Consider the following 17,596-nt stretch of genomic DNA (forward strand, 5'->3'; position numbering starts at 1 on the left):
TACATCCCCACATAGATAAAACATAAGATAGAAACACGAACTAATTAGTGAACGTCAACCCCTCAATCCCAGTAATATTCACATCCAAATCCGGCAAATACAACTGAGGCGAAACCCGATCAACATGGATCTCAGGCTCGTCGTCTGAAACATCCTCCTCGCAGTCTTCTTCTGCAATCTTGATCTGAGGTCCCTTCTCCCGCTCATGCTCAGTCTCATCCTCACTTTCATCAACAACACTCTCAGTGCCACTACCCGTATCGTCAAACCCGAAATCAAACTCGGAAGCAGACTCAGAGGGAACAACAGAGGGTGCAATCGAAGCAGGAGGAGCAGCGTAAGACCCAAACCCAGAAGAAACACCTTCTTCACCAATGACTTCCAGACTCCTTCCATAACCACCACCATCAACCCTCTCCCTCTCCTTCTCCCCCTTCTCCTTCCCACCATCCTTCTTCCCATTCCCACCTTTCCCACAATGAACCCCCTCCCCGCCAAACCCAATCCTAACAGCGCCCCCAAAACACCTCCGAACCCTTTTAGCACTGGGCCTCTTCCCCCCATCGCCATCAAGCATAGCCCGAACAACAATCAGCATACGCGGCACAGCCCAAAAACACAGATCAGACCTCCTATCCCGGCGACAGCGTTTCAGCGCATCGCCCTCCAACAACGCAATCCATGATTGGACCTGCACGCTGTTGCGGGAGAGGTGGAAGGATGCGTCTGCCATTCCGCCGCCGCGGCCTGCTGATCTGTTGCGTGCTGAGCGGTGCGTTGTGAATGATGCTAGGGTTCGTTTGTGCAGGGTTGTTAGGATATCTAGGGTTATTGCTGCTAGGGAGAAGAGGTCTGCTGGAGCGTCTTTTGGGATTAATGATGATGATGATGATGATGATGATGATGATGGGATTGGGTTTGAGAGGGTTGAGTGTGGTGTTGGGGGCCGATAGGAGCGGAAGGAGGGTGTTAGGGATTGTGCCGATTTTGAATGGCGGAGGGAGGAGCTTGGGGGGTGGAGGGTGTTTGTTGGTGAGGTACTTGGGGCTAGGGATGTTGTTGAAGGTGAGGTAGGGGTTGAGGAGCGGGTTGTTGAGGAGGCATTTGAAGAGGAGGAGGTCGAGGAGGAGGAGAGGAAGGACCTTGCTCTTGATTTTAGTGGCCAGAAGGAGGGGCGGTTTTTTTTTGTAGTTTGGTTTTGGGGTGGGCTCATTGTTGCATCTGTTGCTCCTGATGAGGCTGTTGATGATGCGCCTGAGGATGAGGAGGATGAGGAGAAGGCAAAGGAGAAGCGCGATGGTGAGCCTGGTAGGCCTATGCGGATGACTGTTCCCTTTGAAGCGGCCGAGTCTGGGCGTGTGTTTTCCGCTGAGGGTGGGCTTTCGTTTAGAGGGGATAGGGCTAGCCGGGCTGGCTTTTGGCGCCGTTTTGTTCGTCCGCCGGATTGGAGGAGGGTTGTGGGTGGCGGCGGCGGTTTTTGGGGTGCTGCTGCTGGTGCAGGGGGCCGAACCCAGCGTTCTGGTGCTGAGTAGTTGTATGCCTCGAGGTCGTTCACGTGTGGAGGACTTAGGAGGGAGTCTAGGGCTTGGAATTGGCCGAGGCAGATGTGGTAATTGGCGTCGACATAGATGTTTGATGGCCGGATTGCGCCGTGGGAATGACCACTGGCGTGAAGCCAGGCGACTGCCGAGGCCAGACAGTGAGGCCAGGTGATGAGTGTCTGGCGGCGTTGCTCTTTGGACAGTCGTTTGAAGGCTGACGGCTCGTCAGTCAGGAAGCTGTGCAGAGTCCAATCCGCCGTAGCGCCGGTGAACAGCACGCTGACACTGTCATCTTTGAGATAGGAGGCAAAGACCGAGATGAGGTGTTCATGGGAGAGCTTCCTCAGCTTGCGGATCTCAGCGAGGACCTCCGTCGAGGAAAAGAAGTGTGGCGCACCGCCGACTTGCACTTGAGTGCGCATATAAACTCGACAGACCGAACCAGCAAGGACAACCTTGTCAACGGTATCATCGCGACCATGTAGCCCACTACTCGTATGAGAGCGTACGGCCTCAACAGGCACACCCTCATTCTCAGTATAGACGACATGATCACCTTCCCCAATGCCTCGGACCAAAAACCGCCATTGCGCATGGAAGAAGCGGGTATCGATAGTGACATCTTCCCCATGGGGACAAAGCTTCAGAAGATCGACACTGTGCTCGGCAACGGGCAAATCATCATCATCACACGACTCATCAACAAGCGCAAAGATGCGATTGGGAATGCCAATGGCATCCAGAATGAGAAAGAGCCGACCAGCCTTGAGCAGGATATATTCCATATACGTCTCGCTGGTCAACCCCTCGCCCCATCGCGGCAACTCAAACAGCCGCGGGATATTTTCCTGGCGCAGGCGGCTAACAATGTACTTTGTGTCCAGGGTGGCCTTGATCCGTTCTTCGGGCCACCATAGTGAGGTTGCGGTCTCTGTGTATTGAGACATTTGGGCACACGCATTGGCAAGTCCGGGGAGACACAATCAATATAAGTAGACGTGTCTACCGGAGCTCCGGACGTTGGTATCCCTGTCAGCTTAACCTTCACACCTCGGCTGGAGTGTGGTGTTTCTACGGACGCCTACTGGTGTAGAGAAGGCTTATCTTAACCGGCAAGGAGAAGTGTCCAATAGCGCAAAATCATATGAATATGTAGAGTTAGTGTGAAGTCCGAAGTAGTGTATTGAGTAGAGTGAATTGATCACTGGGACATTGTTCGAAGCCTCATTGTTCAGCCAATCCAGGCCGGTTGGCTTATCTTTGGGACTTGGTTACTAACGAGATAAGGGAGGAGATCTTCACTGCAGAAGAGGATTTCAACACTGTCATATGTATACATTCAATTGAACTATTGAATATTGATCGCCTTGCAAGGAGTTGGCAATTATTGTTCCTGTTTGGATCTGTCACTGCATGAAGTTCTGTCGGTACATGGCTATTTCTCCTATCTTCCGAATCTCCCCCTGACAGCCACCAAAGCCAGTGGCGTCGATAATCCCAGAACAGAGAGCCATTCGTCATCAATTTCAGTGGCTTTAATTTGCACCCCTCCGACCTGAATATCGGGTCGGACTTCCTCGATAAGCCTCAACGGGGTTTCCTCGGTGAATGGAACCACATAGCCTAGCGCGGCTAACTGTTGCCCCGTTTCGCTCAGGAACGATGGGTCGGCCTGCTCCGATGACTGCCGGAGTTCCCAAAAACCAGGAGATCGCCCATTGTTCTCACCCCTTGGAGATAGTTGACCGGTGGAGGAGATCGTCCGACAGTCTTTGCACGCGACACATTGCCCGCCAGTTCCTGTCGGCTGACAATCTTGTCCCATGTTTTGAACTCACATACTCGATATCTGCATGTCATGTACCTCCGCGGACGCATGCGTGCTCACCTCCGCGGTACTTGTACACTCCCGGCCCTTTGAATGCAGCAAGGCACCCAACCAGCATCGATAACAGGGCCAAGAATAACACCACAAGGCGAAGCTGACGTCGAGAATATCACACCGGACGGGCGTGATGATAGTCCTCGTACCGCGCTGATACGCCCAGACACCGCCCCACACAGATGAACATATTCAATCTTCGTCGATACAAGCTCGCATTTCGTCGCTTGATCACCAAACACAGCATCATCAATGACAATCCCCGCCCTATAGTAAATGCACGAGCCAGTTTCTATGACACTAGGCAGGAAAACACACTACTCGCCCCACTATGTCAAGTCAGTCCCACTCTGAAGGATCGACAAGAATCCGCTTCTCTGCCGCGCTGGCAGCCCTATGGGACAAGGAAGATCACATTGAATCATCTTTCTTTTTGGCTGTCTAAGGGGAGACAGTCGATGTATGGTAGGCATCATCGGAGGTTCAGATTACCGAGGACTCCGTTCTTCAACGATATACTACGTCCTTCAGGAACGAAGGTGGTATCGTAGACCCCATATTTATGGAGGAGTACATGGTCAGGCCTCCTAGAATTAGTCTTGCTGGTCTCTTGTTGGTTATCATCTTGATAATGCACGGAGGTCAGTCACCTGGGAGATTATCCTCGGACTGAGAAAAATAAGTGAGTCGGTCTGGAGATGGAAGGCTAGGCGGATGGATTTGCAGATGTGGTATTGGCAAATATTCAATGGATGAAAGTGATCAGTGAAGACCAAATTATATATACGGTTCTTGTCAATAGGTAATGACATCCTTCAAGGATGTCTCAGATTTAGTTCTATGAGTAGCATGTGACTTTGATCACAGATGAATGCCGCTCAAGATGTGACTGAGAATTGCCACTGCTCACCAGCCAGATAGGCCTGCCATGCTTCAGATACAAAGCCAGTCTGGCGTTAGACATACAGAGTAGACATATAAGAGGCAGAGTACAAGGCACCAAATTAAGGCAGCAACCGGGGGATCTGCAAGCCTGACGAGTCAGGTATCCACTTCCCTCATTGGGACAGACAAACAGTCTATGTCAAAAACTTGAACGGCCTCCCTGTTAGGACTTGCTGGGCTCCTACCCGCCTATTGTATGTGTCCGCCTTCAACAGGAGAAACTAATGCACTATCCCAAGTCGGGAAGGCTGCATCCTCGTAAGGCTATATAATCTCCCTTTCTAGATGGATTGTGTTCTGTGTACTTGTTCTATGTATCTTTCTTTGCTAATAGAATATTGCCCCTAGCATATACAAATATATATATATATATATATACAATGCGCATTTATAAAATGAGAGAGAGAATGTTGACGAAGTAACCCAAGATCATGTTTATGCCCGGTGATACTGGAGTCGTGCCTTCCAAACATTTCTCCATCGTCGTTATCCTTTCTGTTCTGTGCACGTGCTCACCATGAAGAGATGGGATTATTATGAGACCCCTTCCCCCCCCTACGAAAGCATGTCAGGCACTCTTCTTACCGGCATCCTGCCTCTACGGTTCTTTGCCATACGGTCACCTCCACTGAGCCAAAGCAGCCACGCACGATGATTGTCGTCACTGGGGGAGCGAGCTTCATTGGCTCGAATTTGGTCAAGGAGCTGAACAACCGTGGCTTCAGCAACATCGTCGTAGTCGATGACCTTGGCACTGATGGCGCTAAATTTCGCAACCTAGCTGACTGTCAGATCACTGATCTGATTTCGCCCTCCGATTTCCGTGCTGCTATCTGCAACAAAACCTCCACCATTGGGACTACTGAATTCAGGGCTCTCAGCCGCAACAAGCAGTTCCTCACGCAGACCCGCATTGTCTACCACTACGGTGGCGCATCTGCCGAAGCCAGCGGCGCTGATGTAATGGATGCTTACTTCACCTACGCAAAGGAAGTGCTCAACTGGTGCCAGGTGTTGAAGATCCGATTCATCTACGCCTCTTCCTCTGCTGTCTATGGAGCTGGCCCAAACTTCAGTGACAGGGACGGCAAAGAAGCCCCTCTGACTCCCAAGGGCTACTGCCACCTGCTCTTTGACCAGTACGCCGTGAAGAACAAGCAGAATCCTAGTCAGCAGGTCACTGGTCTTCGCCTCTTCAACGTCTACGGACCTGCCGAGCAATACAAGGGCACCAAGGCTAGCGTTGTCAACCAATTCTACAACAAACGCATGGAGTTCAAGGCGGTCGAGCTTTTCGGAGAATACGCGGGATATGAAGCTGGACAGCAGAAGCGCGACTTTGTTCACGTGGAGGATGTGGCTCGCCTAAACTGCTGGTTCTATGACCACCCCGAAGCCGAGGGAATTTACAACGTCGGCACTGGCAAGGCAAGATCTTTCAAGGAGGTCGCCACGCAGGTTGTTGGCCACTTCGGCAGTCCAGAGGGATACATCCGCAACGTCCAGTTCCCTCACCATTTGAAGGGAAGTTACCAGAACACCACCTGTGCCGATATCTCCAGCCTTCGTTGCAAGAATGCGCGCATGGTCTTCCGTGACATTGAGAAAGGTATTCCTGAGTACATGGAGTGGCTTGATGGTACCTTGTTCAACCACCAAAAGCAGGCCGAGAAGGAGTGAGGGCGATACTCGGGCGAGCTCGTGGTGATGCTCATGGACGGTGGGTCTATTTCCTTTTATCTTTTTTGTTAGATTCCCTATGGAGGTTTCTTTTTTTTGTCTTTCTTTGTTCTTGATTTGTGCCTCCGATGGATTAATACTGGTTTACGAAGGGGTCTAATCTATCTTCATCTGATGTGGGCAGGGTTCTTTGAATCTTACCACTGCTGGCAGGTATCCCTTCAAAGCCATCATCATCATCATCAATGGAAATGTATTTTCACACGGAATCATGTGTAGTAGTTATCGAGGTCCTTGATAACTGGACACTGAGAATGTCACGAGCCTGCACATAGCCAGTGGATCCTGGATTCTGGAGTTTATTCAGCACTGGTTGACAACCATGGAGATGGTGAATCTGCCAAAGCAGTGACTGGGGCTGACAACAGGGTCAATATCAACCAAATTGAATCCTCGAAAGGATGGACAGCACTATATTTTTTTGGCGAGAAACCTGCGTCAATACAAAGCGTCCCGTTTGCTTGTTAGCCGCGGTGCAGATCTCGGTGTAGTTGATAAAGAGGGAAACACAGCTCTCCATGAGACAGTGAGAAAAAGGCTTACCTGGTTAGGGAACGAAGACGGGTCTCTCATATGGCCGACACGTGAAGAAAAAGTCGAGGCACAGGAAGAAATCATTCCGATATTGCAAAAAGGTGGAGCTTCAATGGTCCCAACCGAACAACGCCGGTAAGATACCAGCACAATTAGCAAGCAATAAATGGGCGGAGTGGGAAAAAGGGGGTCAACAGATCGAATGGCAATGTACATGTCTCTATAACTTGAGCCTGAGAAGTTGAAATATTTGATATCCACCGAAGTCCACTACTAAAACACATAACGAAAAAATCAAGTAAAGCCAAACGAGGTCTATCTTCATTCGATTAGGGAGTGAATAAGTACAATACAAAAGGCATCCCTCGCAGCCAAATCCATATCAGTCAATTCGCGAGCGCCCCGAAGCAGTGGGAACACCAACGAAGACAATCAAATTCAAAGAGGAAACAAGAATCAGGGAAGACATATCAAATTAGATCCGTCAAAGGAAAGTCAAGCCTGTTTCCTTACAGCATCAAGCTGAAGAAAACTGCCAACGAGCCCAGTACCAGGCTGCTAGCAACCGACAAGCTGGACGCCGAGTTGAAGACTGGCGAGGCGCTAGCCGAGGCACTTCCACTGGCAGAGGCGTATGCGCTTGCTGAGGCGGTGACCCAGGTTGCGGATGCGGGTGCTGGAACGACGCCTGTGTTGGCTGGGGAGGCGGCGCTGGTGCTTGGACCGGCGGGGACGAGGCCGACTGTTGCACCTGCGCTGACGCCAGTGCCTGTAGCTGTGTTGGTGATGAAGCTGACTTGGGGGACTGTCAAGGTGTAGGTCGAGTAGGTGATAGTGGTGCAGGGGACAGCCGGGGCAGAGGTGAGAGGTGCGGCTGGGGTGAGGGTTGCTGGGACACCAGTTGCGTCGACGTCGCTGGAGACTGCGACTGAGGGGACGACTGTTGGGACGAGGGTGATTGTTGACGGGATGGCGGTGACGATGCCTGGGTTTTGGGGCACCCAGGTTGCGCAGATCCCAGTGAAGTAGGAGAGGGCAGATTGGACCTCGGCCTTGGAGGCTCCCCAGGCTTGGATACAGGAGATGACCTTGTCGGTGAACTCGCTGTTGGGGCAGAAGCAGGAGGCGTCGCTGTTTGATGTGCACTTGGGCACCAGGCTCAACCAGGTGTTAATACACTGGGGAACAGTGTTGGGGCAGGGAGCGGAGGGAGCTGGGCTCGATGCTGGGGAGGTTCCGGTGACGGCGACAGCGGTGGTAGTTGCAGCAGAGACGTCGGAGGTACCTGTGGCTGTAGCGCTGCACTTGGTGCAGATTGTAGACACTGAGGTCATGGTAACTGTGGAGACGGTATTGGAGGTGGTCAGGTAGGTGGATGAGCCTGAGGTCACGGTGCCAGTAACGGGGCAGGTGGTGACAGTCTCGTAAGTTACAACTGTGGTAGTGTGGTCTTCGGGAACTGCAGGGGTAGAGTTGGCACCGACACTGGTGGGAGCAGGGGTGCTACCAGCAGCGACTGAGCTGGGCAGAGACGAAGTCGAAGTCAGGGTGACGGTAGAAACAGTGCTGTAGGTAGTCACGAATGTGGAGGATCCAGAAGTGACGGTGTCAGTGACAGGGCAGGTAGTGACGGTCTCATAGGTAACGACCGTGGTAGTCTGACCCTCGGGGATTGTAGGAGTAGAGCTGACAACGACGCTGGTCACAGCGGGTCCAGTGGGAGCAGGGCTGGTAGCAACCTCGGTTCCAGATGGAGCAGGAGTGCTACCAGCAGCGACTGAGCTGGGCAGAGACGAAGTCGAAGTCAGGGTGACGGTAGAAACAGTGCTGTAGGTAGTCATGAAGGTAGAGGATCCAGAGGTGACAGTATCAGTGACAGGGCATGTCGTCACAGTCTCGTATGTCACAACGGTGGTGGTCTCGCCCTGAGGAACGACAGGGGTAGAGATGGCAGCAACGCTGGAGGTGATGGAGCTGGTGACGCCTGGACCGGTAGGGACAGGGACGGTCTCTGATCCCACAGGGCTAGAACCCTCTGGAGTATCAGATGGGATGACGGAGCTCTGACCAGCAACAGAGGTGGCAGTGGCAGAGCACTGGGTGCAAACCGTGGAGGTAGAAGTCAAAGTGACGGTCGACACAGTGCTTGAAGTGGTCACAAAGGTAGAGGAACCGGAAGTCACGGTGTTGGTCACAGGGCAGGTGGTCACTGTCTCGTAAGTCACAACGGTGGTGGTGGCCTCACCAGGGACACCTGGAGTGTCAGCGGGAGACGAAGCAGCGGAGGTCACGCTAGGAACAGCAGGAGTGCCTGCAGGAGGCAAGCCGGACTCCGAAGGAGCGGGAGTCTCACTGGGACCAGTGGACTGGGCAGACGAACTGACGGGAAGAACGCTGCTGGGGCTGGGAACTCCAGGCACAGAGGAAGATCCAGCGGCCGGGATAGTCTCAGTGACGGGGCAGACAGTGGTCGAGATAGCGATGGTAGATGTGACAACAGCAGTGGAACCAGCAGGACAGTCAGTGACACTGGCGGCGCAGCTAGTGATGGTGATCTCGCTGGTAGTATAGATGGTCGAGGTAGTCCATTGAGCAGGAGTAGTGACGGCACCAGGAGTGGTCACGGCATCAACAGTGGAGGGAGCAGGAGTTCCAGCGGGGTTTGAAGCAGAATCGGACGGAGCTGGAGCCGAGGGAGTCTCGCTGGCGGATCCAGACCAGACAGAGGAGGAGTATTCAACACTGGAGCTGGCCGGCAAGACACTGCTGGGGCTGGGAGCACCGGGCAGAGAAGCCGAACTAGCGGCAGTAGGAGTAGTCTCAGTAACTGGGCAGACCGTGGTGGAGATAGCAATGGTCGAAGTCACAACGGTAGTCGAGTCGGCCGGGCAGTTGGTAACGCTAGCAGCACAGCTGGTAATGGTAACCTCGCTGGTGGTGTACACAGTCGAGGTAGTCCATTGAGCAGGCGTGGTAACGGGACCAGGAGTAGTCACGGCGCCAGGGGTCGAAGGAGTAGGAGTTCCAGCAGGTGTCGCGCTAGCAGATGACGACCAGACAGATGAGTATGGGGCACTGGAGCTGGCAGGCAAGACGCTGCTAGGACCGGAAGGCAGAGACGGGGAGCTGGCAGCGGCAGGGGTAGTCTCAGTAACTGGGCAGACCGTGGTGGAGATAGCAATGGTCGAAGTCACAACGGTAGTCGAGTCGGCCGGGCAGTTGGTAACGCTAGCAGCACAGCTAGTGATGGTAATCTCGCTGGTGGTGTAGACAGTCGAGGTGGTCATCTGGACAGGGGTGCTAACACCCGGAGTAGTGACAGGAGAGACAGATGAGGGAACCGAGACCGAGGGCACGGAGCTAGATCCAGCAGCAACTGAGGTGAATGGCACCGAGGTGGCAGGGACTGAAACTGAAACAGAGGCAGTGCTAGTAGTACCAGGAGTACAGTCAAAGCCAACACTGTAAATACCGAATCCACAACTCTCAGTCTCGCTGTCCTCAGGAAGCTCGAATTGAACGGAGGTAGCACCACCACACTGGTCATTGGTGACAGTGGTACCGCCGGAGTGGCAGCTAGCGGTGTTCTTACAGGTCGATCCATCGGGCATGCTGTAGATGATGTGCAATTCAGTTTCCTTCTCGGTAGCAATGTGGAAGTTGGTCACAGAGAAGCCGCTCTCCTCGGAGCCGCAGGAGAACGAAGGAGCCGAAGAACCGGAGCTGCTGGAGCCATAGCCAGAGCTGGAGCCATAGCCAGAGCTGGAGCCATAGCTAGAGCTGGAAGAGCTGGAAGAGCTGGAAGATCCACGGGAGACAGTACCGGAGATACACTTCTGGGTCTAAAGTGAGGTTAGTACATTGCCGGTGGTCATGATGTCTCGACATGTCAATATCAAAACCAACTTACACCACGCTTGCCAAGGCTGGAGCCAAAGCCGTTTCCACAGGTGAAGCCAGAGAACTCAAAGCCACCATAGCTGGAGAATGAACCGGCAGCGAGATCAGACCAGCTGAAACCCTTCTGCTGGTGATCATTACACTTGTTAGGGGATCGACCCGGGCTGGAGTAGCATTTCTCAGAGCCCCAGTACTGTGGATGTTAGCATGGGTATCCTCAAGCAGTTATCGAGTGGCATACCGATCCAGTGGCCTGGACAGAGGCCAGAAGAGAGAAGAACGCGAAAGAAGAAACCTTCATGTTGAAGGACGTCAATAACGAATGGCGGGTAAGTGGGAGACGAGACAGGAGAAGAAAGAAGAATTAAGAAAGAAAAGAAAAGAAAAGAAAAGAAAAGAAGAGAGTTATCAAGCACGATGTCAATACGCTCTCGGCAGAAAAGAGTCAATACAGTGATTTAAGTACGACGTGATTGTTTGACCAGCAACAATGAAAGGCGTCAATGAAAGCCAACGAATAATGAGGGTGGCACAAGAAATACAGATCCCTGAACGAGTGGGAGAAGGCCTGAAGCCAAAAAGAAAAACAATGACAGACTGGAAGTGGTCCAGGGTCCTGGGCAAAGCGCTCTTAAAGACTCCATGGTGGACCATGATCGCAGACAAAGGGTCCTTCCTTTCCCCTCTGACGGTATCTAGCTAGGGAACAGGTAAGACATGCTACTAGAGGGGGGCGCTGATTCCTCCAATCGGCATGAAGTTCAAGGCATATATGAAACGTTCGTCAGCCAAAAGAGGACACTGGGATCCATTCCAGGCTCGGCGCCGACTAGTGCAGGAACAGCCTGAAGAGGCTGCATCGGGGAACCAGTTAGGGCTTGCAGGACAGAGCGCCTGCGGGGGTTTGCCATGTTCGTCGACTCGACAAAGTAGTTAATTAAGCCAATAGGAAGACAAAAGAGTAAAAATAGCATTGAACAATGGAACGGCGCTTGATCGGCACGGCTACATGCATTGCAAAGCATTGGGGGTGCACCGGTTGAGACCGGGTCTACGTGAAGGGCCCTAAGTCTTCTTTGTTTGACTCGACTCTAAGTATACACTCCAACACTGTTCAAATCTAATATTCAAATGATTCCCGTGTTTCTAGTCCAGCAGTCGACCAGTACTTTCTATTAGGATCTAAATGCGACCGGTCAGACGGAGTGCTACTTGGCGTCTCGCCCTGAGACGTTAGCGTGAGTTAATCTAATGCTCGGATTTCGCTGTTCTATTCGACTGCCGGTGCCATCCGTGCGTGATCGTCGCTGATCTTCTGAGCTTTGCTTTTGTGGAGAAGCGCTGTGATTGTTGCACTCGAAGCGCCAGGGTTCAGCAAATCACAAAGAGGCACCCCAAGGCCCAACAAAGACCGGTGGAATCATGTTAGGACAGAGTAAAATTCTCTGCATATCCGATTTATTGCATTTCCCTCTTTCTTTTTCTCGCACATGTGTTAAGGGGTTACCCCTGAAAGCTCGAACAGTAGTTGCGTGAGAATGTGCCACAATCTGCCCACTCCAAGGGCCTAACTGGTCTATTGACATCTGTGGCGTCGGGTACCTGAACGGGTGCCCTTTCAATTTGATTCTTGATTTGTTTTGCCAAGCAGTTGTGGACCCCTAGGCTGAAGCAGACCAGAAGCGCCAACGAACCTGCACGCTAACGTCCACTGGTGGATCACAACTCGACAGCTCTCTTGGGGCTTCAATTCCGTTTCAATGCCTTGAATTCTTTCTGCACGGGTGTGTGACCGATGCAGCATGTGCATGAGCATGAGTTTTATTATCTCGGGTCAATCGTGCAAGTTTTCCGCGAAGTATACGGAAACTCCGTGAGAAGCCAGTCTCCGATACTCCGGCACTGCGGCATTTTGGCTTGGAATGTTCGCTCTTTGGGACCTTGGGAATTCAAATTCTGGAAACCCTGTCCATTGATAAATTAAACCTTCAAATAAAGAATGAAATATGTCACTCGGCTCTCTCAAGATTTTGGATCAAACGATGGATTTGTTAGCTTAACTCCGTCCAACCTGAAACGCTTAACTAAAAATACTAGCCAATCTGGTCGACGCCACACCGACAGAGGATGTGACGCTGTACTCTTGCTCTATTAGAGTCTAGGCATAATTTATACTGCGAAGCTATGTCTCGCCGAGCATTTAATATATTATGGTGTGTGCAGTGGGATAATTTGAGGTTGTAGTGCAGGTGTAACCCAAAGCTATTCTTTGTAGAGCATTCGCTGAGGCTTACTTGCCGCCTCTCTTGCTTGTGTCTTTTTCTTTTTCTTTTTTCTATTTCTGATTTATGCAGTCATGTCTTGTAGCTAGCGAGCCCTAAACAGTACAAGATCTTTGGGGCTTTCCACCTAGGGTCATAGTAGTCCTGTAAATTTCTGCCGAAAAGGTCTCCAAAATATATATTAACTAGTACCGGTGGTTGTAGACTTGTACATTTGAAAATGTCCCGTTGTTTCAAAACCTAAAGCCGGCTCAGACTGACCCAAACCGGTACAATAAATATCTCCAAATCTGATAGGTGTTACTTAGTTGTGTACAAGATCTATATTCCTGGACACGCTAGTCATGTTTATTATACAAAGAATCCCTTCAGATAACAAATGATTACATAAAACCCTTTGATCTTGCATGAGAAATGAGAGCCTGTAAAAGTGCATGGTGCTATGCAAGGCACGGGGGGCTAAGCCGTGCATGAATCCACTGCTATCTCCCAATGTCTGGGTTTGCAGCTGATAAGAAAGAGATAAATCAGCATTTTTGGGTTGAAGTCTGCCGATATGCTGTTCAGATGGAGCGGGTTGAAAGCTGACAGAAGGATACGAGTGATGCTGCTTTTGATAATGCGTGATTCATGAAGGTGATGTGCGCATCTACATGTACCCATCTTCTCAATCTGTTAGTACATAAAACACACCGAGGCTCTTTAGTGGAGTGATCTATGTTCGCTCTGTCTTGAAATGTAGCAATAAGCTCAACTATTAGTTGACTTATGGTGGGCTAGCTTGGTTTTACATGAACTAAAGATCTTGGCGCGCCGAACGGCCATGCGACATGGGCAAGATATGTCTCAAATCAAGCTCATTCGCAATCTTTGGAAGACCAAAGGATTCAGAGATTTCTTTCATACCCTGAAGCTTTCCAATCATGAATTGAACAGGAATATCGTTCGCAGGTCCATTGATTATAGATTCTGATGGAATTCAATCTTCAAGTAGGGTGATTTACAAACGAAGCAAGGAATATGAATGCACCCCGGAATTAGGCATGTGCCCACAAGACCGAGGCTCAAGAGTCTGCAGCAAACTTCCCTCACGAATGCGATGATACAGAAAGTTTGAACATTGATCAAGTTTTGTACATACTACATATACTTGTACTAGGAAAAGATCATTTTCGAATGTTTTTGGAATTGATAAGTGATAAAAGAGCAAACACATAGCCATCCCTCATAAAACAGAAATCCGCGAATTTTTTTAACTCCAGATCCAAAGGTATCACCATGAGAAAAGTTAAGGAGAAAGGTAAATGAAAGTAAAAAGACATGCAAAAAAAAAGAAGCATAGATAGTGCAAAAAATAATAATAATCGCAAGACAAGTAAAGTAATCTGGGCCTTTCAATATATCAAGAACCAACATAGACCTTTTGACAAGCAAGCCGGGAATTAGAGAAAAAGGCATCCAATCACTGAAAACCAGATTCCAATCCTTACCGCAGCAGAAATGCAATGATACCAGGAAGTGTGAGCTTTTGCGCCCAGTTCAAGGTGGGGTGGGGAAAGCAGCCCACAGAGTCGAGTCAGCCAGCGACTCAAAAAATGAATAGGAGATGCGCCCGTGTGTATCATGATCTTGTAAATCCAAAAGTCGTGGAAATCGTAATGAGAACCGCGGACATGGCCATAAAAGGGTAAAATATGGGTGCATGTGTGGTTCGGGGGTGTCTAGACGACAATCAAAAGCACCAGTTGTTTACATTGGGAGTTGGGTGCTGCGCCGTTGCTGGGCATCCATGAGCTTACGGCGGACGGCTTCGCCACCCGCAATGCCGCTCGACTTGCGCTTGCGGGTTGGCGTGCGTTGGTCGTTGTTCTTTGCGTGGCGGAAGACACTTGCTGGACGAGCCGGGGAGTTGGCAGGCATAAACTCGCGGTGCTGGGGAAGGCGGAGGAGAGCCTGGTAGCGGTTGTGGTTGCGGCGGAAGGCTGTGACGATACCCTTGTCCAGATGGTTCAGGAAGCGTTCTTCGTTGTTAGGGGCCTGAGAGTCTGATTTGCGCGTGGGAGTGCGAGCGCCGATGGACTTGGCGGATGGTGGTCCCATTGGGGAGGCTTGGACCTCATCCTCGGATTGGTTGTCCATGTCATCTTCCTCGTCCGATGAGCCATTGCCAAAATCGATAAAGTCATCTACATTGAGGGTGGACTCGGGGTCATCATCTTCATCCTCTTCGAATGAGCTATCGATAGTGAAGTCTTGCGAGGGGTAGAATGCCTCAGGAGGACCCATAACCTGGCCTCCGGGTGTCAGGTCATTGCCAAGAGCGGTCATCATGAGGTTGGCGCTGGATGCCAGCATAGGGCTGAGGTCCGTCTGGTGAGGAGAGGCGAGAGCATCGGTGTCACTCTCGTCGACCAGGTGAAGGGTGGTCTGGCGAGGGCTGGTGTTGGCAGTTCCAGGCATGCTGTTGGCGGCGGATTCAAGCCAGTCGTGGCGGGAGGACGCGTAGGCAGGAATAATGACAAGGTGCTTTCCAGTGCAGTCAACCAGAGCGACTGGCTTGTGGGGGTCAGCCACGAAGGTTCCCATTATGGGGCCACGGCGGCGAGGGACACTGTCGCTCTTGTCGTCACCCACAGGGGCCAATGAGTCGGATGAGTCCCGGCGAAGAAGGGATCGAGGGTGGGTGATGGTAGCAGGTGGGGGCAAATCTTCATCGGTGGTATCACCATCGTCGCCTTTAGCAGGTTAGCAAAACTGAACAAAAACTTTGATGACCGGTCATCATACTCTCATATCCACTCAGGCTGCCCTCGGAGGAACCCTCGGACTCAACGTGATAAATGTTGCCGTGGCCGTAATCGGCATCACCGAAGATCTCTTCAGACTGCCTGCGGTGGTTGGCGCGGTAAGACTCGTGATCATTTTCAATCATACGACGCAGCTGTGGGTCCAGGCTGTCCTGCTGCAAAAAGTCACCGGGGATTTCATCGTCGGTGTGGGAGTCACTGTCAGAGGACGAGTCAGATCGCTCCTCGAAGTGGACTCGTCGAGCAACTGGAGTCTCGACAGCCTCGCTAGTCATTTCTGGTTCTCCAAAAGTATCCATGGCGGAGTACAAGTGTTCCTCGTCGAAGAAAGAAGCCGCAGGTAAAAACATGTGGTCATCAAACACGTTGGAGATGGTCCATTGCTCATCGTTGATTTCTGAGCTAGGCATCGGCCGCTGTGATCTTTCAGATTCCATAATCATCATTTCTTCCATTTTTTCGACGTCTTGCTCTTCGTCTTCAGCATCCGTGATGTAGTCCACTGCAGCGTAAACATCGTCAGAACTTTCATCAGTGTCACTAAGATTGCTGCTATCATCGGAAATAACACGTCTTCTCTTAGCTCGTCCAGGTTGGCGCCCCGTCTTATTGTCCCTACGACGATAAGACGGGGCCCTGACAGCTGGTTCTTCCTCATCATCCGCATCTTCTTCCGAATCATCTGCTTCCTCACTTAAATCCTCAAGGGACGAGACAGAGGACACCGAAGAGACTGAAGAGGACGATGCTCTGCGTTTTTTATCGGTTGGTCGACCATTGGCCGACTTTTTAGGGGGGGGTTGGCCTTGGGAGACATATCCAAGTTGCGCATGAAGTGGCTCTCGAGGTTTGTAGGGCGTGGGTGAGCGTTTTTAGCTGAACTCTTGGGTGCCCGTTTGGAGGAGTAAGAGGATTGAGGCATTTCGAGAAAGGTAGGAAAGGTGGAGGTTTGTGGTCGGGAATTTACTGCTCCCTTTTCGTTGAGGCGGGCTTAGCAAGTGGAGGAGTGGTGAGTGGATCTCTTTAGGAGGAGGAGATATTCGTAATTGGGTCCAAGGTCGTTCATAAAAGGGAGGGCCGAGGTGGGTAGAGGGTGGGGAGGCGGAGCGGAGGTAGGGAGAATTTTCTGGTGAAAGCACCCGCAGTTCAATGCGAACGCCGTGCTCCTTCTGGGAGTGTACTTTGGGGCAATTCCAACGCTTCGGAGGAGGCGTTGAAAGAGGAACAGATATCGTCAAGTCGAAATAAGGATCGGAGCTGCAGGACTGGGGAGCCGGATGGCTCCCCAGCGAGGCATTTACAGCTCAACGAAAGCCATTTGGCTGGTTATTCGACGATATCTTGTAAGTAAAATGTTTGAAGGGTTCAGTTAATTGTAAGTTGACTGTTTGATATGAGTTGGAGGATGGAAAATGGGTGGAATGAAGGAAGAAGAGTAGAAGGGCGATAGTCGACTTTTTTCCCGGAGGTGGGGGGCGCCCGTGATTGGCTGACTACGACGGCAGCCCATTCGTTGGCGCCGCTCACCGACTCTTTCTTTTCACTTGATCGTTACATTGCTACACTTATTCTGGGGAATATTCTACATATTGAAGAGTATTCTACATATCCTACTTGTACAAGGCATATAAATTTTGACGTTTTGTTCTTTCAGGGTACAGTTTGCACTTAACAAACACAACAAACCAGTCGTCATCTCAACCTCGGGGCAAGCGGGTCCAGAGTGGCCAGCCTGTACGAGTCTGCACCGGAGATCTCCAGCGCTTACAGGATTTCCCTCCAACAGACCGTTCGATAGACGATAGACCTCAAGGACGTCGCTCGGTTCAGCCTCTGACCCTTGCGATATGCACGATGATGACTATGATTCATTTTCTCGGGCTTACTGTTTGAACGTATGACACATCCGTCGATGAATCATATTGTTTGACTCGTTTTAGCTCAACTGTGTCAGCTCAAATTTTC

General features: G+C 51.1%; 4 protein-coding genes across 4 annotated transcripts; 1 reads left to right on the top strand and 3 right to left on the bottom strand.

Annotated features, from left to right (window-relative positions):
• Window positions 1-40: 40 nt before the first annotated feature.
• Window positions 41-2,488, bottom strand: N7508_008539 (protein kinase domain-containing protein; the record flags this gene model as incomplete). The annotated part of the gene is made up of 1 exon (XM_058466603.1): window positions 41-2,488. The coding sequence occupies one exon, from the start codon at window positions 2,486-2,488 to the stop codon at window positions 41-43; it is 2,448 nt and encodes an 815-aa protein (XP_058314449.1).
• Window positions 2,489-5,019: 2,531 nt separating this feature from the next.
• N7508_008540 (uncharacterized protein) lies at window positions 5,020-6,048 on the top strand (the record flags this gene model as incomplete). Its single annotated transcript, XM_058466604.1, has 1 exon — window positions 5,020-6,048. The coding sequence occupies one exon, from the start codon at window positions 5,020-5,022 to the stop codon at window positions 6,046-6,048; it is 1,029 nt and encodes a 342-aa protein (XP_058314450.1).
• A 1,103-nt stretch (window positions 6,049-7,151) lies between these two features.
• On the bottom strand, window positions 7,152-10,843 carry N7508_008541 (extracellular serine-threonine rich protein; the record flags this gene model as incomplete). The annotated part of the gene is made up of 3 exons (XM_058466605.1): window positions 7,152-10,484; window positions 10,553-10,735; window positions 10,784-10,843. 3 exons carry the CDS (start codon window positions 10,841-10,843, stop codon window positions 7,152-7,154), a joined length of 3,576 nt encoding a protein of 1,191 aa, XP_058314451.1.
• A 3,730-nt stretch (window positions 10,844-14,573) lies between these two features.
• N7508_008542 (uncharacterized protein) lies at window positions 14,574-16,553 on the bottom strand (the record flags this gene model as incomplete). The annotated part of the gene is made up of 3 exons (XM_058466606.1): window positions 14,574-15,559; window positions 15,612-16,364; window positions 16,418-16,553. 3 exons carry the CDS (start codon window positions 16,551-16,553, stop codon window positions 14,574-14,576), a joined length of 1,875 nt encoding a protein of 624 aa, XP_058314452.1.
• Between the last annotated feature and the right edge of the window lie 1,043 nt (window positions 16,554-17,596).

This window comes from Penicillium antarcticum (assembly GCF_028974205.1).
Source record: "Penicillium antarcticum strain IBT 31339 chromosome Unknown utg000009l_segment0_segment0, whole genome shotgun sequence".
NCBI classification, from domain to species: Eukaryota; Fungi; Ascomycota; class Eurotiomycetes; order Eurotiales; family Aspergillaceae; genus Penicillium; species Penicillium antarcticum.